This window comes from Tetranychus urticae, chromosome 1 (assembly GCF_039701765.1).
Source record: "Tetranychus urticae isolate SD_2017Ah chromosome 1, NJAU_TeUrti_SD_1.0, whole genome shotgun sequence".
Lineage (NCBI taxonomy): Eukaryota > Metazoa > Arthropoda > Arachnida > Trombidiformes > Tetranychidae > Tetranychus > Tetranychus urticae.
Genome location: NC_142958.1, coordinates 5,321,263 through 5,343,596, shown reverse-complemented (window position 1 = coordinate 5,343,596; position 22,334 = coordinate 5,321,263). Strand labels below are relative to the sequence as shown.

Sequence of the window (22,334 nt, the reverse complement as noted above, 5' to 3'; positions counted from 1 at the left end):
TGTTTTAAGTTTTTGTGCTTGGTTTGTTTTATTGAAGTTAATCATCATCACAAATTTAAAGATAAAAGCTTCTCCATGAAAGCAGAATAGTTTGGTTGAAGATTAATCACAATTGTTGGTTTTCAGTTGACTCACTTGTAAATGTGTTAACCTTAACCCTGGTTTTGTTTTGGGCGGGAAGAGGTTAACTAAAACGAGTTTTAATTGAACCTAAACAACGGAAAAGGGTAACAAAAGTAAATTATTTTGTCAGGTTAAGGGTTTCAAATAAAGGATTAGATGAAGACGGCAAAGGATGAATAAAAAAGTTGCTATTTGTTTCTTTTTGTTAGCTGCTTCATTAATAATTGACTTGTTGGACTAAAGTATAATCAGACCATGACTTGACTCTATTTCGGTTTCTTGGTTGTCTTTAAGGCTTGGCTTTTATTTTTATTGTCCTTAAATCAAATGGATTAGCTTTCGGAAATAGCCCAGATTCACCATTTGGATAAGAAATCGACTCTTTTTTGTATTCACTCAAAACAGAGATAAATTTTGTGCTCCATGGCGTATTGACTCACTGTGACATTCAGAGGGATGTCTTTGAATTGGTGGACTTAATTTTCATGATACACCAAGAAACAGACTAAGTTTGTGATTCGGCAGTTTACAGTATTTATGGAATTGATCATAAATTGTTAAATAAATAATTGATTAAACCTCCTTGGATTAGATCTTTTGCTTTTCTATAGATGTCACTGTATGTAAGTTTTGGTTTGAAAGTCATTTGTTTTGGATTTTGGTTGTTTTTTATCCATCTATATTGTTTTGTTTAATTATTTTAATTACAAATCTCGTCCCATTGAAGCTTAGACTTCAATCAAGCAACTAGAAAATGGAAATGTTCAAAATGCGAGCTCCTCTGGATCCTCGAGATCCACGTAATATATGTAAGTGCAATGCTAAACCTGTAATTTGATATATACTACTTGAACTGAATGTTTAAATCGTTATTTACGTGAATTTAATAACTTCTTCTTATTTACAGGGCTTCATAAAAGTCACATGATTGAACTGCCAAAATTCAAAGATCCTAAGAGTCCATGTTTTCTAGTTCGAAATCGATTTTTCCGTATATTTGGTGCAAACGTATCGCTAGTTGAAGCTCAAGAGACTCAATTTACCAATGAAGTTAGATTTCTTGATGTAACGACTGATCAATCCAGTGGTGTAGCTCATTATCTAAGGGCTGGAGAGAGTCTCAATATATATGATCGAAGGCATCCTAGAATTAAAGAGAGATCAATCTCTTTTGAGCCAATGACTCCAGAAGAGATTGAAGAATGTTCCCGTGAATATGTCAGGGTTCCTCGAAATACTCCTTATGGTTATAAATGGGAATGGCACGCTGCTAATAATGACTTCGGTGATACTTTCCTTGCTGCTAAAGTTTCTATGAAGAAGCGTTATCCACCTCCAGAAGAAAGTGAACTTCCCGAGAATCCTGTTACTTACAGTTGGAATAAAGGCGATAAACGCAAAGAATAAAGTTGCTAGAATTAAATTAATTTACGTTAAAACTCTCTTATATTCTGTTTCATTTAGTGAAAGACAATGTATTGAGCTAATTGTCGAATTATAAACACAGAAACCTGTACACACAATAAATGTAGATTTACTACAAAATTATTTGTACTATTTATCGCTTGTCCTTATGTGCATGATGTCGTCTTGATCTCCAATCGTGTTTCGGGCCGATAAACCCGCATAACATCAATTTTAGGAGATTTAAAGCAAAAGAGATTTAAATTAAAGTTTTTGCCATAGCCAAATTTAAAACTGTAAAAATTAAAAAATCACTGCGACAAAATATTAATTTATGGTCTCATGTTTTATTTAGGCTTCTAATTAGTTCTATAAAAGATATTACAACTTCCAATAGATTATTATAACTTGCAATAATATAGAGAAAGAGATAATGAAATTACTTTCTGAAGATAAATATATTGAAATTTTGATATTTGCTTGACAAATTACGAGCAATATGCGAAAAGTTGCAATTGGCCTGTATTTGTAATCTTACAAACAAACGACAACTTTCTAAAAACAGCTGTTAGATTATATTCTCGGTCTATTTTCACTTGCAGATTTGAATTCACTGTAAACATTATTTCTTTTATGCATGTTAACTTTGCTTGCTGTGGGCCAGTTTTATTCTTATTTTAATTAATTTGATCAATTTAAATAGTGACTATTCCTGCTGTCATGGCCTTAACAGAAGAGCAGAAGAAAAGGATTGAACAAAATAGACTGGAAGCTTTGAGAAAAAGAGCTGAAAAGGAGAAGATTCGAGCTCAAGCTCAAGCTAATGCTGGTACTGTTGCTAGTTCTGGTTCTAGTTCTGGTGCTATTTCTGGTCCTGGTCCAAAGCAAGCTCCGAGTGCTTCTTTTGTGAATAAACCTGTGCAAGTTCCAGTTAAACCAAGTGTGCCAGTTCGTGTTGCCGTTAAATTTATTTTAAAATCAAAAGATAGATTCGAAATGAGTTTCCCATACAATCCTGTGATAGTAGAAGTTTGTCGTGCAATTCCTGGCTCCAATTTCGATTCCAAAACCCGCAATTGGCATTTTGAACTACAACATTATCGTAATTTGCTGTCAAACCTTACAAAATTGAAACAAACCAATAACATCGAATTGGATCTACTTCAAGGAATACCAGAATTCGTTATCCAAGCTTTACTAAAAGAAACAAAAAGACCTAAATCTACCATAGACTTGTCAGCAGTTTTACCCAAAAGGTTGTTTGAAGCCCTTTATCCTTTCCAAAAAGATGGTGTGGCATTTGCTATTAGTCGTAATGGAAGGTGTCTCATTGGTGATGACATGGGTCTCGGTAAAACTATTCAAGCTATTGCTATTTCATATTATTTTCGTGATGATTGGCCATTACTCATCGTCTGTCCTTCCTCATTAAGATTTCAATGGAAAAGATCGATCGGTGAATGGCTTGATTGTGTTCGAGAAGATATTGACATTGATGTAGTTGTTGATGGACGTAAAGATATTCCTGTCAATAGAATAGTAATTATCAGCTACGATCTTCTTCTCAGAGTTAAGCCTGATACTGCCAATTCTTTCAAATCAATAATTCTCGATGAAAGTCATTTCATTAAAAACGATGCTGCTCAAAGGACTAAAACGGCACTCAAGCTTATAAAAGCTTGTAAAAGAGTCTTACTACTCTCAGGAACTCCTGCCCTATCTCGACCAATGGAATTATTTACACAACTTCAAGCAGTAGATCCGAAAACATTTGCTAAGAAACATGATTTTGGCATGAGATATTGTGATGGCAAAGCGACTCAATGGGGATATGACTATAGAGGAACGAGCAATCCAGATGAGCTAAGAATCTTATTAGAGACAACTATTATGATTAGGAGGTTAAAAGTTGATGTTTTACAAGAACTGCCACCGAAAAGAAGAGCAGTTGTAATGTTGGATATTACTTTACCACAAAAAGCAAAACAGTTAATGGCTTCATTTAAAAGCCAAGTTCAAGCTACAACTGTGGAAGAACTTAACCGTCCTGAGCAACGTAACATTGTTTTCCAATGGTATTCTTCTACCGCTGAAGTTAAAAAGGAACCAGTATGTAAATATGTTTGTGAGCTGGTAGAACAAGACAAAAAATTCATTTGTTTTGCTCATCATAAAGTAATGCTTGATTCAATCTGTAGCGTTTTGGAGGAACAAAGAGTAAGTTATATTCGTATTGATGGTAGTACACCTTCCGAGTGTAGGCAAGAATGCTGTGATTATTTTCAAAATCAAGAAAAGTGTAAAGTAGCTGTTATTGGTATTACCTCGGCTGGTATGGGAATCACCTTAACTGCTGCCCAACTAGTAGTTTTTGCCGAACTTTATTTCAATCCAGGAGTTCTTACTCAAGCAGAAGATCGAGCTCACAGGATAGGACAAAAAGATTCCGTTTTGATTCAATATCTAATTGCGCCTGCTACTGTTGATGACCACATTTGGCCACTAATTAATCAAAAATTCAAAGTCCTCAATAAGGTCGGTCTGACTAAGGATAACTTCAGTGAAGCCAATTTAGCCCGTAAAGCAGCTAAAAAGTCTTTCTATGGGAAAATTGACAAATTTTTGTCTAAAAGACCAAGAGATGATGAAAGTGACAATCGCGAAGCTGGTGATTTTGATTTTGAATCAGCTCAAGCCTCTCAAGACCCGGTTACTTCTGAAGATAGTTTTCTAATGGAACGAGAAGAAACATTACTCACAGATGATGAAGAATTTAAATTCAACGAAGATGATGATGATCTTTTAATCGATGATTTTAACCTCAAGCTGAATGATTCTATTGCTAATGTACCAAGTGATCCTAATTTTGATCTAAATGAAAACGACTTTTTGTCGGATGATGAATAAAATAATACAGAAAAGAAATATTGTAAATCTCATGTCCATCATCCTTCCAACATTTCTTATTGTATCACATTGTAAATTGCATGGACTGAAAAATATATTTATACATAACTTTTGCTACTTTACTGACTCTTGTCAATTTTTGTTTCCATGCAATTCATCATCTTTTTTTAGTTTTTCAGTAAACAATTCTTTAAATAAACAACCGTTGAAATATTTAATCTTTCAGTTCAATTTATATTGTTTTTATTATATTATTTCGGTTTATTTTTCAGTTTGTTTTTATCAACTGGTAAAAACTTCTTGCACTTATTCAGATAAATCTCTATTTCATAAGAGCTTTAACCACTGCTTTAGCATTAAGTTGTTTCAAATCTTTGTAAGTTTGGCCAACACCGACAAAAACAATTGGTTGTCCTGTAATGTAAGTCATTGAAATGGCTGCACCAACTTGATCGTCAATGGTATCAAATTTAGTCAAAACAATACCATTGATGGCAGATGCGTTCGAAGTGACCCCTCGACAGCCATTGTCCAATAGAGCTGTATTGAATTTGCCAAGTTGGTCAACCGCTTCATTTCCAACCAAAGCTTCACCAACAAACAAAGTTAGATCAGGTTCATTGATTTTGATCAACTTAGCCAACTGTTTCATTAATGGTTCATTATCTTGCATTCGACCTGCTGTATCAACAAGGCAAACTGTGTATCCAGAAGTGCGGGCATAATTAATTGCTTCCATGGCAATAGCAGCAGAATCTTTACCGTAACCTTTCTCATAAAGATCAATTTTCTTCGCCCCATCTCTTTCATGGATAGTCTTCAATGCTGTTACATGTGTTCGAAGTTGTTCGATGGCACCGGCTCGGAAAGTATCACAAGCAACAATTAAAACTTTGTTCCCATTAACAACCAGCCAGTTTGCAATTTTTGCCAAATTAGTCGATTTACCAACACCATTGACTCCACAGAAGACAATAACGTAAGGTGGAACTGATTTGGCTCGAATATCCCGAAGTATATTGAGATTCCGATTAGGACTGAGAATTCGAAGCATGGACTCTTCCAGAGCATTTCGCACAAATGATTTCAACCCAATCCAAGTATTGACAGTTTGTCCTTCCAATTTAGTAGCAACACTATCACAAAGTTTGGTTGCGATTTCGGCTGCTACATTCTTTGAAATCAAATGATCACGAAGTTGGTTCAAAATTGGATCCAAATCAGCGCGCGTCAATGCTTTGTTGATAGACATGCTTTTAATAAGAGATCCAAAGAATGATTTCTTATTGGTTGAAGAAGCAATTTCAACATCATCTTCTTCCTCTTCTTCGTCGCTACATTCAAATTCAAGGTCTGGTTCGACATCGCATTCTTCAATTGTGGCTCCGATGTCCCCAGAAGCAATATTTTTGGCAATCGAAGAAGTGTTTTCAACGGCTCCATTTGTCTTTTTACTAAAGTCAAGATCGTCAGAGCTTTTACCACCAAGTTCCCATTGACGAGCCTCTTTTGCTTTCTTTCCTTTTGGAATAGGCTGTAGTGGTAAAATGAAAGAAGAAAATAATTATTATAGATCGGACATTCAGAGAGAAATAAACAAATAAACTTTGCAAATGTCTAACCTTGGCCTCCTTCTTTTTAGGCTTTTCAGGTCTTACTCCTCGAGGGGATAGCTTCGCCAGGATAGGTACAGACTCAGGCTTAGATTCAACTTTAGGTGCAACAATAGGTGCAACTGGAGTTGGTATTGAAATTTTGCTTGATTGGATAATCATTGATTTGACAGTCTTCTGGGATTTTGTGGACTGTTGAAACGATCTCATTTCTGGTTGAGGTATATTTTGTTGCTGTTTACAGCATCGTGTATAAATAATTTTGTATTCATGATAAAAATCAACAAGATTCAACGAAGATAACAATGATGATGATTCGGGTGATGACAACGAAGATGAATTTGATACAGAATCGCCTAAAGATGAAGCTAGATGTTGTCCATTCCCTTTAGATTTCAGTATCTTCCTCAAATCATAATCAGTGAATTTGTCTCGAAAAGCAAGCTGAATATCATCCAGAAATTTATCCACATAGGATAAAGTCAGCATTTTCTGGTAACCAACCACAAAAACCAGGTCAAATTCATTATCCAGATGATATTTGAGAGCCAAATTGTCACAAGTAAACTCATCTCTTCTCTCTTCGAGAATAACGTGTTTAATTAGCTTATTGACTACTTGTGAAATTGCTTGGTTAACAGTGGCAAACAGGACAATACCTCCTTTGGAGAAGATCACAAAAAAATCCAACATTTTAGATTTTTATATCCTTCCTATTGGTGACTATATTTTATTTCACTCAATTAATCTGATTCAAGCCACTTTGATGATCATAGAAAAACTGAGCACAGGCTAACCCAGATGATAAAAAATTATCACAGTATATTCACAACAAGAGATTAAACAAACAAAACAATAACTAAGAATAAAAAATTGATCAAGGAATAAGGATAAAGGGAAAAATTTAGGTAAACAGTGGTCAAAACAAACCAGGATTAAACAATATTTCAAGCTCCCTTTGCCACGTTTGGTTTGCCACGTCTCCTAGGTTACCACTAACATATGAACTGTTTTCATTTTTTTGGCAGATATAAACAACAACAATTACAAAACCGTAATTAAATTTTTCATTAACGTGTTTCTTTTTTGACAATTACTCGTGTTAATTTATTTATTTTTCTTTGACATCTAGTTCTATTTTTCCTTCATTCCTTCATGTGTCAATATCCATTGCTTTATTGATAAACGGTAGCTTATTACTACATGTAACTATATCTTCCAACATCAACTATCAATTGTCATCATTGTGATAATAATTTCACTGATTTTACTCCTCTAACCAAACAAACCATCAAGGAAAATTCATCTGTTGGTTTCTAATCTTTATTCTACTGTTGGATTCCAATCTTATGCAAATTGAATTTTATACTTTGTGGTTTTTTGCTAATTCAATGTTTACTTTAATTGGTCAATTTAATTTTTCTTGACTTTCTTGATCAGTTTATTCTGACTCAACTCTACCCACCCCATTGTCATTGTAACTGAGTAGCTAAATTCATTAGCTATTCAATTTTCAGTATTTCAAGAGCTGTTGTTAGCATGCATTGATCATCATTGTTCGGATATTTGAGCACAGTTAATTTCCAAGGTTAACATGAGTGAAATGAACACAGATTCCGGTGGGCGATTGCTCAAGTTTGACGTCCGAGAAGATGAAGAGCAGTACCAAAAATTTCAAGAGATTATTCAAATTTTGATTGCAGCCGGTTACTTTAGAGCTCGTATCAAAGGATTGACAGATTTTGACAAGGTAGGATTGAGTTTGGTTCAACTGTTTACCATTTATTTACCAATTTTTCTCTATCTTTACAGGTGATAGGTGGGATGACTTGGTGCATAATAATGTGCAGTGTAGATATTGATATTGATCTGATGTATAGCGAAAATTTGACCATTGGACAGAAAATGTAAGTTCACAAATTCAATCATTGAAGATGAAAAAGAACTAATTATAATCTCATATTCATTTAGTGCCTTGACCGAGAAAATTGTAAAAGCTTTGAAAAGAATGAAATGTCCATTTGCGTTAGAACCTCACCAAATCCAAGGAATGGATAGTAAACACATATTTCCTGTGGTTCAATGGCTTGTTAAAATGTCTATTCAATATCGACAAGAAAATGAAGCTTATATGAAAAGCTTTGCTGTTAGGATGTTCAACAAGGATCACGATCTAGCTATAGTACGTAACTTTAGTTGTTTTTTGCAAATGACCTTCTCCGTTTATGTAATTAATATTGTAATCGTTCCAATATTATTTCTTTTTATCTAAAGGACCGTGAAAGGATATCAGCTCAGGAAATTGCCAAATACGATTTTGTCCATAAAGATCCTGATACCTCTCCAGTCAGAAAATATCGTCACCCAAACAAGTCAAATATAAAAGATCCCAAAACTAATGTTAAAATAACGATTCTGGAATATAAAGGGTAATTTCAGTTATACCGAGTTATTTATTCTGAACCAATATTAAATATTGACATCAAATTTTTTTTCTATAAATCATAGATTAGCTGACGTTGAAAATGAAACAACTAACAGTGAAAAGTCGTCTACCAATGAATCTTCAGATGCCAAGGAAAATGCTCATTTGATTGATGGAATGCAGCAAGATATAAATGTAAATGTTTCTCAGAAAGGGTTGAAGGAATTGGATTATTTCGTGTTCAATTTATTGATTCGTTTTATTTATTTTTTAGCTCAAAATCAGCTCAAACATTGTTGGATCAATCTTGAGTGAAAAATATGAAGAGCTTAGACAAATTGCTGAAGATTATACAAGGAATCAACAAAAGTTGAAAGAAAATTCACTAGAATATCGTGAGAAAACATTGCGTGAAACTCTGGATGATTACAATAAAAGAGTTGAAGAGGTAATTATTGGACCATTTTTTTCAATGCAATTAAATCTTCTTCCTTTAATTTATTTTTCATTGTATTTCCTTCATTTTACAGGCCATGAATATTGAAAAAGAAAATAATGAAACATTATCAAATTTAAAATCCGAAATCGAGGCAATCCAAGATGAACAGCAACAATTCAGTTTAAAAGTTCAAACCATGGATGAAAATGAGCGTGAAGAAAGGAAACATTTATCACTCTTGTTGGATAAATTAAAAAAGGAAAAAGATCTTTTTCATCAAACCTGTAAGCAAGAAAAGAAGCGCCTTGAAAAGGAATATGAAGCTTTAGTAAATCAATTATCGGAAAGTGGAGATGAAGATGAAATTTCACAACAATTGGAAGAGGAACGAGAGAAATTCCGTAAAATTAAGTTACAATTAGCTGAAAAAAACAAAGAGGTTGCCATGTTACACCGTAAACTTGATGATATCCCATCCAGAGCTGAATTAAATCAATATCAAAAACGTCTGGTTGAATTATATAATCAAGGTGAAGCTGAAAATTTATCTAATGCTGTTTACCTTATATTGTGCTATGATTTTGTATTTAAGATACTCAATCATCATTCACTAATCCGAGTCAATATTTGTCTAATTAAGATAATTTTATCCGCATTTCAGTTGCTGCTAAACATAATGAAACCAAGAAATTTTATATTCTGTATAATCAATTGGAAGACTCTAGAGTTCATCTTGACAAAGAGTTAACTCTTTTGGACTCCATTTTAAATAATTACAATCAGTAAGTCAATCTTGTTCAGACTTTACTACTTCTTTTTCATGACTTTGCGTTCATTAATTTTAAACCTTTCTATTTATCAATTTCAGTGCCAATACAAGTCCACAAACAAGGGATCAATTTTTGTCTCAATTTGAACAAATTGTGGAAAATATTAACCAAGCCAAGGTCAAAGTTGAAAAGAAGAAGCAAGTTGAAAAAATGCGAAAAGATCAATTGAATGAAGTTTATGTTGATCTAATTGAGAGACAACGACAATATTACCGAGCTGTTAGAGAATTAAAAGAGGAAATGAAGAAAAATGAAATTCTAATCAACTCTGCCAATAAATAGTCTTCCTCTCCAGTGCCAGCTAAATTGTAAAAAAGTCAATTTTTCGTTGCCTTTGACTTAATTTTTTATACTCGTTACCTTTTTCAGGTTATGTCACAATTATTTGTAATTTTATTACTTTTTTGGTACATTCAGTATTGTTAGATATTTTTGTCTAGCAAAGTATAAGAAGGTCAACATCTGTTAATCATGGGTTAATAAAACTAAATTTTTAATAATTGCAGTATAACTATCATAATTATTTTGTTACCTCGACATTAATTTACTAGTTGATTGCTTCTAACTCCCGCATTTGAATGATTGAGGACAAGAGTAGGCTGAATCTAGTTTATAAACACAAACAAAACTCAATTTAAATTCAATTGTTCATCAATTCATTCAAATCTAAATGACCCAGCTTATTAAACGCAAAAATTAAACCTCCATTCCAATATTTCTTCGTAAATTGTAATAGACGATAAAAATTAAGAGATATCATAAAGAGCAAAACATAATCAGAAGCAAAGTTCTCGGTCAGTCTATCTAAATGCTAACTACACATGCAGCAATCAAATGAAATCAGTCGGATGAGCAATAACAAATTTATAGATAATAGCAGAGTTGATAACAATGACATTATACTGATTTTTGTCCTTTATTAACATTACGTATCTTTGATTAATTCTGTAGATATAATTGTTGTTGGAAGTCATTCAAAAAATAAATTTATAGCAATAAATGTTTGCCTTTGCGTTATTTTATTTCCACAGGTTTAAAAGTTGCCCCGAAAAGATCAAATTAATCGATTAAACAGACGAGAAATGAGATTTTATTAAATGAAAGGTAGATTGGCTGCAACATGAAAAAAAACTGTACCAAAAAAGTGTAATTAGACTAGTAAACAAGATTTTCTCGAAGCAATCTTTTGATTCTTTTTTTACGTTGTTTCTAGAAAAACATTTAGTAAAGAGACAATGGCGACAATAATGTTAAAAAATGGATCAATGTTGAAGCGGAAAAATGGATGTATTAAATGAGATGATCAGCAAAAAAGGTAATCATAATGTATAAAGGGTGTGAAACATCGTTGATATACAAGAGTTGAACAGAGTTATTGAATTAAATGTGAAATTAACAAGTTTTGTTCCACTGATTAACCTTTGATTGCTTGTACGAAAATTGGGTTTTTGTTTTATCATAGAAACATGGTAATTGGCGACTGGAAATGATTTTTTTTCAGGGGGAGAAAAATTTTCAGGTTTGAGGTAACAATTTAAAAGAAGTTAATTAGAAGAGATCGACAAATCGTTACTTAGAAATGAAAGAATTGGGGATTATGATGATGAACTTTGTTTCGTTTGAAAAAGAAAAGGAAAATTCTGTTTTTTTATGATGAATAAAGTTGATGCTAGAAAAGAGCCAAAAAACGAATTTTGACAAAAAGGGAAAAATGGCTTGTCAAATTTCCTGGGTCCATCTAATTTTTTTTCGAACTCAGGTATTTATCCATAATGTAAATTGTGAATTATAAGTTAATAATGGGCAATAAAAATGAGTTCACAAGATAATATCGGAGATAATTTCAAAAACAGCATTATCCTTTGGTAATGTCATTCGATTGAGCAGCAGTTTCTTTTTCATCTTTATTTATCTTTGAGAACCACAAGGCTACCGTTTCCATCACTATTTGTTGGCTTGTTTACGTTCAGTTAATTTTTTTTTGTTAGCTTTTGTATTTTTAGCTGTTTAACGATAACATCATTATCAACTTATCATAATTCTCATCAGGATGTGCATAAATCTTCTTTATAGAAATCCAATCAAAAAAGGTTTAACAACAGGTATCAAATTTGGTTTGACTTTGTCTTGAAACCCAATTTTTCTCATCGAGTATTGGCTGTTTCTGGTTAGTTGTTTTTAGACAATGACAGGTAACATAGTCAAGAGAAAGAAGATAAGTAAGAAAAGAAGTGATTATGGTAAAGGAGGTGAAAAGAGGATGAAGTGGTTCAAGGAAGAAAATGAATAGGAATTCACAGGTTCATTACAATATCAACCAGAATATTGATGCAGTGCATGTAGGTCTAGGCTTAGTTCTGTTCTTTGTTGAAAAAATGTTTTGATTTCATGATCTTATTCTTGGGCGAGTTGATAGCAAGAGAGGAGAGTAAGTAGAAGGAAAGAGAAATATTGTGAAGGAAGACAAGGTAAATTCAGATGGTAAGATTGATACAAGGAGAATTCACGTGTCAAGACTTATCTGTGCACCTCACTCTTTATTACTTGATGTAATTAAAAGAAAAAAATCTACGAAGGTAGACCCTTAAAGGACATAATTTTTCAAGGCGGAAGATAGGAAAGAAGGGACGATAATAATTTGTCTCTAATAGTGATTTCTCTAATGATACTTTGTTAAACAAGTAAATACTTTTCTCTTGGTGTTACCAACATAATGCTTTTATAAGAATATCAGCAAAACATGTAATTTCTGCCCTCGTAATTAACCTAGTACTTAGAAAAGATTTAGTCGCTTCTAAGTTTACTGGGTTAGACTATGCTAGCAATGAATTGGCTGAAATGTTGCGCTTTAATCATTGGGTGATATTAGCATAAAGAATTTTTAAATTTCACCTCAATTTTTTTGTAGCCTTTGCTCAATATACTTACATCACTTGTATTACTAGTGATGGTAGATTTTGTTTGTGTGTAAACACTGTACAACTTGCGACTCTATGCACGTTCAATGAGAAAAGATAGAAGAAAATGAAAGAAAAGGACAAAGTAAGGATATAATGAATAATAGGAAAGAGCAATGAACTGAATAAGACTATTAAGATAGAGAGGATGAAAAAAAAGAAAGGCGATATTCAGTTGCTTGATGAAAAAAGAATGAAAGGGACGGGTCGATGGAAATTATCATCGAAGATAGAATAGGAAAAAACGTTAAAGGACTAAAGTGGATAGTGTAGGGCAGGACAATACGCTAAAGGTGTATCTGTCGACCTGATCTTCTTAAATTGTATTCTTTATGAAAAAGTAGATTAAGTAATAAAAACAACTTCGGAGTCTAGTTGTGACGCAATAGCGCTTTCAAAAGTTATGGTTACTCAGTAATATTTGCTCTGCTGTACATGATAAAATTTTTCAACTTAATCTGTCTTGTACTTTTTTCATTACTTGATTTTTGTATTTGAAGTTGAAATTCTGTATTCACAGAAAACTTGCTACTGTAACAATCTAACGGTGATTCGTAATTTTGATGGAAACTGTTTCATGGCTTAAGGTGATTGTTTCTAAAGGCTGGAATAAGCAGTTGATTGTTCAATTTTTAAAAGATCAAGTTTGAAGATACACCTAAACTGTAAAGTGAAAAAGATTCGCAGAGATAACTATGGCTGTTTTTCATGAATTGGCAGATTTTTAAGAGACAGCCAAGCCATCATCAACAAGCTTGGATAACGGAGGAGTTCCACTTTCATTACTGTTTAATTCCAATTCACCGTCTTCATTTTCTCGGTTGATTATATCCTCGTCTTGACTTTCAGATGTAGAAGAAGAACATGATGTCATACAAAGAAGAGAATCAGATGAATCCAAAGAGCCACTGGAATGACGCCTGATTCTGGTTGAATTTATTACTGAGCATCGAGCTGATAAATCTTCGTAGCTTTTACCATGAAGGAAGCAAATTAGCAAAACAGTCATATTGTCACAGCCTAATCCTCCTGTTTGACAGTCTGGAGCTAAGCAGTGTGTCATTAATTCCTCACATATCTGTAAAACAAAGAACAAATTTTATTAATTAGTGAGGAGCTTATAAGCAATGATAAGTTGTTTTACGTTAGAGACATTATATGAAAAAATGTGAAACTGAAAAGTTAAGAAATCGAATGAGATGACCCGAAAAGCGCATTTGCGAATAATCTTATAATTCATGAATCAAGATTTGAAATTCAAAGTTTGCTATTGAATATAACAAAAATGTTATTTTATGGTAAGTAGATCATTAAAAGAATCATCTAATCACTAATAAACAGATAAATTGAGGAATTGTTGAAGTATTACATAAATAATAAAACAAATGAAACTGAGCTTGATAAGAATTCTCATCAATACTTGACTCAACAGTAAAAACATAATGAGCTGATAAGTAAAAACATGAGAAAAGAAACATTTATAGTAATAATCTTCAAGTTGTCTTCTTTATTGTTCAAATGTTTGTATTAATATATAAAATAACTGTAACGATTCGCAAAATTGTCGGATGATTTGAAATACTGTAGAAAAACCCGAAAAAAATCAACTCTAAGCGTGATTTACTCAGATAAACTGAAAAAACTTCAGTGTTTATTTTGCTAAAAATCTCGTAGCAAACTTCTTTAAAAAAAATCTCTCTATAAGTAATTTGAAAATATAATACCAAAAATGGGTGTAAATTGCTCTTGAAAAAAATATAGAAATAGAAATGAGACTCCTACGTATGCACAAATACGGCAGTGTTCAATAGTTAAAGTTAATTGAAAATATCCATAAAATTGAAATACAGAAGTTAGCAATCAAACTAGATGAACAAATTAAACAAAATTTAGACGTTTTGGACAGATAGAATACAAAGAAAGTAAGATTCTTCTACGAAAATATAAAATGAATGTTTTTCCGATAACCAGCTGAAAAGAATGAAATTGCAATTTACATTACATTCTGGAAGGCTAAATTTCCACTTATTTCATCAAATGAGTTAGCAGATATCATGGTAGGTTTTCAGACGTAGGTTAGGTTTGGAATACCAAGCTGTTCGATTTTTTATTATAATCTAAGCACCAGGACTGCGTTTCATTTCGATTCAATAAATACTATAAGAGTTGATCAGACTATTTGTAAAATATAAACATCTATGAATTAAATTTAAAACAGAAATCTATGAAAACTCTTGATCATTTGTTAAGAATGAAATTTTGATATGAATAACTACGCGAATGCCAAGATTAAGGTATTTCAATGTTGATCATCGTATCAGAATTCGGGCTACAACTGCTAAAGCAGGCAAGGTTTTGATCGTTTAAGATGGCTGCGAATTCATGTCTACACGGTGAGAGCTGCAATTTTTCCTTCATAGTGTTTTAATGATTTAAATGAGTCTTCACTAAGAATTGTAATGCTGATATAATTTGTATTATTTCGTAAGGCGGAAAGTTGGCAATTATTTTGAAAAATTTCCCTGCGCCTCAGTACAAAAAATTGGCTAATTATTATGTCTGCATAAAATTTGAATAAATTAGTACTTACGATAGCAGGTTCCATTTTAGCGGCTATTCTTGTTCTTATAAATGAAACAACCTCTGTATTACTCATAACATCCCAAATACCATCACAAGCTAAAACCACAAATTCCAACTCCTCTGAAATAGTTCGCACTTCAATATCAGGTAATGCGGTAACAATTTGGTCTTCTACTGATTTGTCATCATTTCTTTTAAAGACAAAATCACCTAAAGCACGAGAAAGAGCAAGATTTCCATTAACTCGATTAAACTCGACCCAGCCACCAGCAGCTTGAATCCGTTTTGCCTCCAATTCGTTGCTTGGCTTATGATCAAATGAAAGAGGGTCAGTACGTCCAGCCCAACAGGCTACAGCTCGAGAGTCCCCAACATTTGCAATGTACATTTTACCTTCCCGAATCAACAAAACTATGGCAGTACTTCCTGAATAACAAAAATTCACATTTTTAGAATTTAATGAATCATTGACTCTGAATAGAAAGCAAGCATAATAATTAAATGCTGCTTGGCTTAATACAAACCTGCAAGTTCGTCTTTCATATCTGGATCCCTAAGCATATCTTGGTCCAATTGTAAGAAACCTCGTCTCATGGCCTCTTCAACTTCACCAGCTTCAAATGCAGATTGTGACATAATGATGTCATGAAGATGTTTACCAGCATAATTAGCAACGCGAGTACCTCCATGTCCATCATAAACTGCAAAGAAACTAGCAGTCTGGTCGGTAGAACTTAAGTCAAGAATATGTGTATGAGCATCTTCCATACTAACTCGCCAACCTTGCATACAGGAGGCACCAACAGATACATAACGATTGTTACATGAAGTTGTCTCTTTGGCGGTTACAGGCTCTGAAAGGGTTTGACCCATGTTGTAATAAATTGATTTTGCTCCTTAATTCGTTAAGACGTTTGATTTAATTTTAACAAGGTGATGTTTCAAAATTATTTGCTGAGTTCTATCAACAGCGTCGAGATATTTTAATTTGAGGTGTTAATCAAAATCAAAGCACGCAGTAGTCGGAAAAATTGATAATCCGAAAGATTGAGCTGAAAAACACAAACAAAAAAAATTGGAAAAAAGAGGAAAAGAAGAGAAAATAGAACGTTAATTATTAATAATTTATGCAAAAAAAATCAGGTAAACATAACACAGTTAATTTAACGACTGAAGGTTTAACAAGTAAATGGAAAACAACGAGAACAAAAGATACAGAAGATACAGAAACTAAAAATAAAAAACATAGCACCACACCAAGAATTAGAGAAGAGAAAGAGAGGAAAAAATGAGAAGCGCACAAAATAAGGGAAGGAGTGATGAAGCAACACAGAAGACTAAAATTGTGAACAGAAAATCCAATAAACATTAATAATAGTAATCAATAAAGACTTAAAATAGTAAGATAATCAGCATAATTAAAGAATTAAAATTACGTACCACAGTTTAAAGACGATTAGTAAATTAAACTAGGCAAAAAAAAACAATAACATCAATAACTGTTTTGAAAATAAACGGCAGAAGCAGCTTCCAAGAATTTATTTTTCTCAATTTCAATTCTTCTCTAAAACGCGCATGCCCTTGTTACTAACCCGCCATCTTTGAATATTGAATATCCATAGAGAGGAAAGTCCGAGTTCAAGACCCAGTTGAGGTAAACTGAGTAACAAGTCAATGTTCAAGATGTTTTCAGAAGTTATCTTTTCAGAGGACAATTTTTTCACAGAAGAAACTTGCACCGAGTTTTTGACAACAGTTTTGTTATCCAATCCAAGCTACTTCAAAGATAAATCGCTCTTGAAAATGGTTAAATCGGTTGTCTATAAAAATGAAGAGAACCAGTTAATCAAATCAGCTTTTTGGTCATTTTTACTCATACTTGTACTTTTTTCATTGACATTGACATCTTTTTAAATTTGAATTCAGACTTTTGTTGTTGATTATTAAGAATCAGACAAGAATCAATCTTCTTCCTTGTAAACCTTTTCTCAGCCGTATTATAGAGCCATTCAATCATTGAAATTCTGAAAAATTTATAGTACTCTTTACCACTGACGGGTATTTGAGATGTTCAGAGGTCATTATTAAGATGTACAGAACACTCTTTTACCATTTATTGATAAATGTCAAATAAACGAATCAATTCTTTACAAATCTCAATCTTTCTCATGTATTCACTTTAATATATTCATCATTTTAGCGAAGGTTTTGTCGCATTTTGTTTGATTTTTTTAACAACCAATTTTGATATTAACTCTGGCTTTAAATTGAAATAACTCGTCATTACAGGGCAACTAGGCCTTCATTGTTTTTGCACGTTAATTCAGTAACGAAGCAACAAAAGTTCTGTCTCATGAAAGTTGAAGATATAAGTTTAAATCCGAATTGTGATAATTTTTCATTCCAACTTGGCACAAAAGTAAAGGATTTCATTTTGCAATTTAAACATTTGACTTTAAATCTGTAAATGTGAGTTGATAAACAATGAAATTTGTCCTTCTTGTCATTAAGGGAAAAAAAGATTTGCTATTTATTATTAAATTTGAAACAGAATTTACAAGAATTAGAATTACACAATAATTTGAATGTTATTCTTTACAATATTCACTTATTACAATATTTGGGTGAAAATAAACATGACTGGAAGTAAAATGCATTCATGGGTTGACCACAGTTGGCAAATGGATTGGTGAATGTTGGTCTGTAAGGTGAAAGTGATGACAATTGAAACCGATTCAGTGACCCATAAGAACCATAATTTTGTAAGATTGACCTTCTAAAGGATTGAGCGAGTTTCGCTCTTGAACTGTTTTTCCTCCTCAACTTGCCGGAAGAAGTTCCAATGAACACTTCATCAGATTCATTTGGATCCAACATCCAATAATTGCCTTTACCAGGATCATCATAATTCCTGGGAACTTTAATGAAACACTTATTAAGAGACAGATTGTGACGAATCGAGTTCTGCCAACCCTGCTTGTTGCTTCTATAATAAGGAAAGTTTTCAGTGATATAATCGTAAATGCCACTTAAGGTCAACTTTTTCTCTGGACTATTTTGAATGGCCATTATTATCAATGCATTGTAACTGTATTTGGGTTTATTGGCAGAGTTACTTTCACTATTAGAGTTTACTTCTGGTTTAGACGAAGTTACACCTTTTGATGAATTTGATGAATGGCAGCTCTTCATATTAACAATGTTGTCCAGATCACTATTTACATCCGAAGTTGAACACTTTGTTACACTTTCAATCCCATTGGGCTCACTGTTGGTAATGACTGAGGTCTTATCCAAATTGGGTGAAAAGGGTGTTGATTCACTTTCATTGTCACTGTCAATCTCATTAAGTAAACTCCGAATTGAAAATGAATTGAATTTCGGCAAAGCCATGTTAAGTTGAATTATACAAAAGAATCCGAAAAAGACGAAAAAATCTCGACCAACATAAAGAGTAAAGTCATTTACCAATGTATCTATCACTATAGATGGCAAGTTAAAGTCAAGTTTACTATAAACCAAGAAACTAAAGTTGATTCTTCCCTTTGCTTTTCATCTTTTTACCGTAAAAACCAAAACTCCTCCTAAAAGGTGGTTAAAAGTGCGCAGTTTTACCCGATTCCCTTCACCTAAACCATTTGAGACACTTTAGTTTATCAAATGTAATAATAAATTGTTAACATTATTATTATAAAAATGAGAAATGAAAGAGGAAATTAATTTCTACTTCATTCCCTTGTAATGCAATCCAATTGTTTTTGTATTGCTCTTGCTTTCCATCAATATATTTATTGTTTAACCGGTAAACCTCTTGTTACCTGATATTGTTATTGTCCTACCAAAAACTCACGTATCAATAGATTTAATTGTTTTCCGGTTCAATTTGATTTAATTGTAATAAACGGTTTCGAATGGAAATGAAACTCAAGAATTGGAAACACATAAAAAATAAACCTTTTTTTCTGTATCAATATCAATGAACAAGTAACAATTGAAGTCAACAAATGAAACATCCAATAGTTATAGGTTATCCTGAAACATGGAATTACATTTCATTCAATAATTTCGCAAAAGAATAAAAAAAACGACAAAAAACAGGGAATCCGAGACATGAAATAATTAGCATTCATTGATTAAATCATTTCAAGATCTACATCAATTTCAGTCAAAAGTCATTCCAATTCGCATTATCACTTTATAAGCTCGTAAAATGCTCGTTTTCACAACATAACCAGTAGTCGCACAAGAGATGAATAGAGCGATAAAAGGTTGAAAGCGACCTAAAATTGCCGTTAATGATCTCTTAAACCTGTTAAGTCTTTTGATGAAAGATCATTTCTTTAACTGGATTTATTTCAAGTTGTTGTTGCTTTCATCAACAATGTCATAAACCAATCCTTTTCAGAACTGTATTCAATGACAAAAATTTCAGTTTAATTTACGATTCTTTTCTCAAATGGTTTTACATTTTCATTGAATGAGTTTTACAGTTTCAAATTGTAAAGGTAATGATAACTGTCAATTTACATGACAATGCTAAGCTTTATTGGTCTGAATTGTGCGTTAAAAGTTGTTCAATATTATCCAATAATCGGCTTTATTTTATCGGTGAATCTCTTAACGAATTGAAATTATCTAATCTTGACTCTTGTTAATGTTTCACTTAACATGGAATGACAAAGACTTTTATCTTGATGTTGTTTGAGTGAAGCCTTTTAACAGGTAAAAGGTAGAGAGAAAAGGTTTATCCAAATGTGAACAAAATATTGAAATAACTCAATTGATGATAACATTTGCACACAAAAATAAGTTCATTTTCACAGTCAATTTGAGTCAATATTTTTTATCAAATTTTCTCATCTTTTTACCTTTTGATAAGAAAAATGTTTACATTTCTGATTACGCGATAATCGGTTAACATTGGTCTTCACTGAAACCTTAATCGTAATTAAAAGATGGACAAAAATGATTTCGCTAATTCCTTTAAAGTCGACTAATATGACAGAAGAAAGCTGCTTTTTCTTGATTAAACTCGGTTAAACTGATAATGAACAGATATTGTCTAATGTTAGCAAAAAAATTTGTTTAGATGGACATCTTTTTGAAAGGACACATTTTTGTCTGGATCATTTCACATTGTATAAGGCTTCATCAATGTAAAGTAAACACAAAATTTTGACCTTTCACTGACCTGACCAAGCACATCTTCAAACATCAACAATGTTTTTCCCATCAAATGTTCAAATGTCTTGAGATTCGGTGATTTTGATCAATCCGTCAATCTTCAATTTGAAAACAGAAGACTTAAAAATCGAATCCAAATTTTCATTTTACATACAAAAGTCCAACATACAAAAACTTTTGTTAATTATTTAAAAGACATTTGTCACTCTAAGAGTTCGAGTTTCGAAGAAATTTCTCATTTGGATTCATTGAAAGATCAATTTTTTCATGCATTTAAGTTTCTCAATCAAAGTGTTCAATAATATTTGCAATTTTTCCAATTACTCAATGATTTTGATCAATCTGTTCAAGCATTCAATTCTCAGTTTGAAAGCAGAAAACTTAAAAATCGAATCTAAACTTTCCTTTTACACACAAAAATCCAAACTTTTATCGATTGTTTGAAAAACATTGCGTTTTCGTCCCTCTAAAGAGTTAGAGTTTCGATGAAATAAGTTTCTCATTTGAATTCGTTGCAAGATCAATTTTTTCACCGATTTTCAGTTTCTCAATTAAAATGCTCAACAATCTTCAATTTTCGAAATATGGAAATATTAATAACTTAAAACTCAATTATTTTCATCAGTTAATTCAAGTATTTAATTCTCAGTTTGAAAGCAGAAAAAAGAGTCGAATCAAAATTTTCGTTTAAATACAAAAATCCAAACTTTCATTGCGTTTTGCCGTTTTAGAGTTTCTTTCCGATGAAGTAAATTTCTCATTTGAAAGATCAATTTTTTTCTATGAATTTTGAGCTTCTTAAGTGTTTAACTCTAGGTTTGACTAGCACGCACTTTTACCTAAGCTTAACCTGAGTTGGACAAAAATTGTATGCAGAAATGCTTGATTCAGTTGACCATGAAACAAAAGCATAAATAAACATGAAAAATTACAGCCGATAATTGAAAAGATTCACTGAAAGATGTTAAACATGAGATTAAGAAGAAGTTACTTTCGTTTCTTGTTCACGTCTTTTGCCCTTACCTTATCTTTAGCACTTTTAATCCAATTATTCATGGTTATTAATGGATAATGAAAAGTTATTAATCAATGTCATGAGAAAATTATTTTATCTGAATAAAGCTGAACATGTTCCTCTGTTTCTCACCAGATTTTGTTGATGTTTATTTGCCCAAATGTCATAATGATAAGAGCAACAATTTGAAATCGCAATGCAAGTGTTCGCAAAGAGAAGAGACAACACAAAAAGGAAAACATTTATTTTCGTCTTTTTTTTATCCAAGAATTGTTTCCTTTTCTCAGTAAAGGTAAAGGTGAAGAGGATAAATTAACACCCAGTGGGTGGTTTGTAATTGGAACCTCAATCAGAGTGAAATTCATGTCAACCTGACAAGTTGCTTTTTTTATTTCATTTCAGTTTCCACTTTGAAGGGTTTGTCAGGAGAAGAAGAAGAAGAAGAAACGCAAAAATGATTAACCTTTATTAATGTAAGAAAATGTTGAATAATGTTTAATTGATTGTTAACACGGAACGTTTAGAGGACAATTTATTTCAATTTATCTCGTTATTTAACACTGATTTAGATTGCACATAAACATCTTTTCTGTTGCCAGTTTGACAACTTTTCCCTTCAATAGCATTTTAATATTTTTGTGAAACCAAATCTCATTCAATAATTATGATAACTGATTAATTATGATTAATTGATGTTGTTGTTTTTAAACAGCAATTTTCAGCCATCAAGTGACCTTTCCCGTTCAACCTTAACATTCATTCATCTTGTTCTCATGTTGGTTTGTCAAAATTTGTCAAAATTATTCAATTAGTCAATGTTGACGATTCAATTTTAAATGTTAATCTCAATTCCA

The 22,334-nt window shown here is 32.3% G+C and overlaps 6 protein-coding genes across 7 annotated transcripts; 3 read left to right on the top strand and 3 right to left on the bottom strand.

Moving 5' to 3' along the window:
- Positions 1-754: 754 nt before the first annotated feature.
- On the top strand, positions 755-1,668 carry LOC107362321 (uncharacterized). The gene is made up of 2 exons (XM_015929354.3): positions 755-932; positions 1,031-1,668. The coding sequence occupies exons 1-2, from the start codon at positions 878-880 to the stop codon at positions 1,528-1,530; spliced, it is 555 nt and encodes a 184-aa protein (XP_015784840.2). The 5' UTR covers positions 755-877; the 3' UTR covers positions 1,531-1,668.
- Positions 1,669-2,079: 411 nt separating this feature from the next.
- Positions 2,080-4,652, top strand: Marcal1 (SWI/SNF-related matrix-associated actin-dependent regulator of chromatin subfamily A-like protein 1). The gene has a single exon (XM_015929346.3). The coding sequence runs from the start codon at positions 2,248-2,250 to the stop codon at positions 4,432-4,434; it is 2,187 nt and encodes a 728-aa protein (XP_015784832.2). The 5' UTR covers positions 2,080-2,247; the 3' UTR covers positions 4,435-4,652.
- Positions 4,648-6,974, bottom strand: SrpRalpha (signal recognition particle receptor alpha). The gene is made up of 2 exons (XM_015929347.3): positions 6,057-6,974; positions 4,648-5,968 (listed from the first exon to the last, which is right to left on the bottom strand). The coding sequence occupies exons 1-2, from the start codon at positions 6,738-6,740 to the stop codon at positions 4,757-4,759; spliced, it is 1,896 nt and encodes a 631-aa protein (XP_015784833.1). The 5' UTR covers positions 6,741-6,974; the 3' UTR covers positions 4,648-4,756.
- Positions 6,975-7,067: 93 nt separating this feature from the next.
- Positions 7,068-10,246, top strand: LOC107362316 (coiled-coil domain-containing protein 93). Its single transcript, XM_015929349.3, has 9 exons — positions 7,068-7,797; positions 7,860-7,954; positions 8,019-8,229; positions 8,322-8,476; positions 8,556-8,667; positions 8,747-8,920; positions 9,003-9,441; positions 9,573-9,693; positions 9,780-10,246. The coding sequence occupies exons 1-9, from the start codon at positions 7,642-7,644 to the stop codon at positions 10,021-10,023; spliced, it is 1,707 nt and encodes a 568-aa protein (XP_015784835.2). The 5' UTR covers positions 7,068-7,641; the 3' UTR covers positions 10,024-10,246.
- Positions 10,247-10,808: 562 nt separating this feature from the next.
- LOC107362317 (putative protein phosphatase 2C T23F11.1) lies at positions 10,809-16,783 on the bottom strand. Of its 2 annotated transcripts, XM_089266007.1 has the most exons (5): positions 16,722-16,783; positions 15,806-16,333; positions 15,289-15,707; positions 13,575-13,776; positions 10,809-11,905 (listed from the first exon to the last, which is right to left on the bottom strand). In XM_089266007.1, coding segments are annotated over exons 2-5 (972 nt in total). In that variant the 5' UTR covers positions 16,155-16,333; positions 16,722-16,783; the 3' UTR covers positions 10,809-11,903. The 2 variants fall into 2 exon arrangements, with proteins under 2 accessions (XP_089122133.1, XP_015784836.1); XM_015929350.3 differs by lacking the exon at positions 10,809-11,905 and having other exon boundaries at positions 13,284-13,776.
- A 1,004-nt stretch (positions 16,784-17,787) lies between these two features.
- On the bottom strand, positions 17,788-18,904 carry LOC107362318 (uncharacterized). The gene has a single exon (XM_015929351.3). It carries the CDS (start codon positions 18,672-18,674, stop codon positions 17,886-17,888), a length of 789 nt encoding a protein of 262 aa, XP_015784837.1. The 5' UTR covers positions 18,675-18,904; the 3' UTR covers positions 17,788-17,885.
- Between the last annotated feature and the right edge of the window lie 3,430 nt (positions 18,905-22,334).

Coding starts and splice junctions, on each gene's coding strand:
- LOC107362321 (XM_015929354.3), top strand. CDS start 878: ATGGAAATGTTCAAAATGCGAGCTCCTCTGGATCCTCGAGATCCACGT. Junction 933..1,030: donor TCGAGATCCACGTAATATAT/GTAAGTGCAATG, acceptor TCTTATTTACAG/GGCTTCATAAAAGTCACATG.
- Marcal1 (XM_015929346.3), top strand. CDS start 2,248: ATGGCCTTAACAGAAGAGCAGAAGAAAAGGATTGAACAAAATAGACTG.
- SrpRalpha (XM_015929347.3), bottom strand. CDS start 6,740: ATGTTGGATTTTTTTGTGATCTTCTCCAAAGGAGGTATTGTCCTGTTT. Junction 5,969..6,056: donor CTAAAAAGAAGGAGGCCAAG/GTTAGACATTTG, acceptor TTACCACTACAG/CCTATTCCAAAAGGAAAGAA.
- LOC107362316 (XM_015929349.3), top strand. CDS start 7,642: ATGAGTGAAATGAACACAGATTCCGGTGGGCGATTGCTCAAGTTTGAC. Junction 8,230..8,321: donor AGGATCACGATCTAGCTATA/GTACGTAACTTT, acceptor TTTTATCTAAAG/GACCGTGAAAGGATATCAGC. Junction 8,921..9,002: donor ACAATAAAAGAGTTGAAGAG/GTAATTATTGGA, acceptor TTCATTTTACAG/GCCATGAATATTGAAAAAGA.
- LOC107362317 (XM_015929350.3), bottom strand. CDS start 16,154: ATGGGTCAAACCCTTTCAGAGCCTGTAACCGCCAAAGAGACAACTTCA. Junction 15,708..15,805: donor TATGAAAGACGAACTTGCAG/GTTTGTATTAAG, acceptor TTTGTTATTCAG/GAAGTACTGCCATAGTTTTG. Junction 13,777..15,288: donor CTAAAATGGAACCTGCTATC/GTAAGTACTAAT, acceptor TTTGTTTTACAG/ATATGTGAGGAATTAATGAC.
- LOC107362318 (XM_015929351.3), bottom strand. CDS start 18,674: ATGGCTTTGCCGAAATTCAATTCATTTTCAATTCGGAGTTTACTTAAT.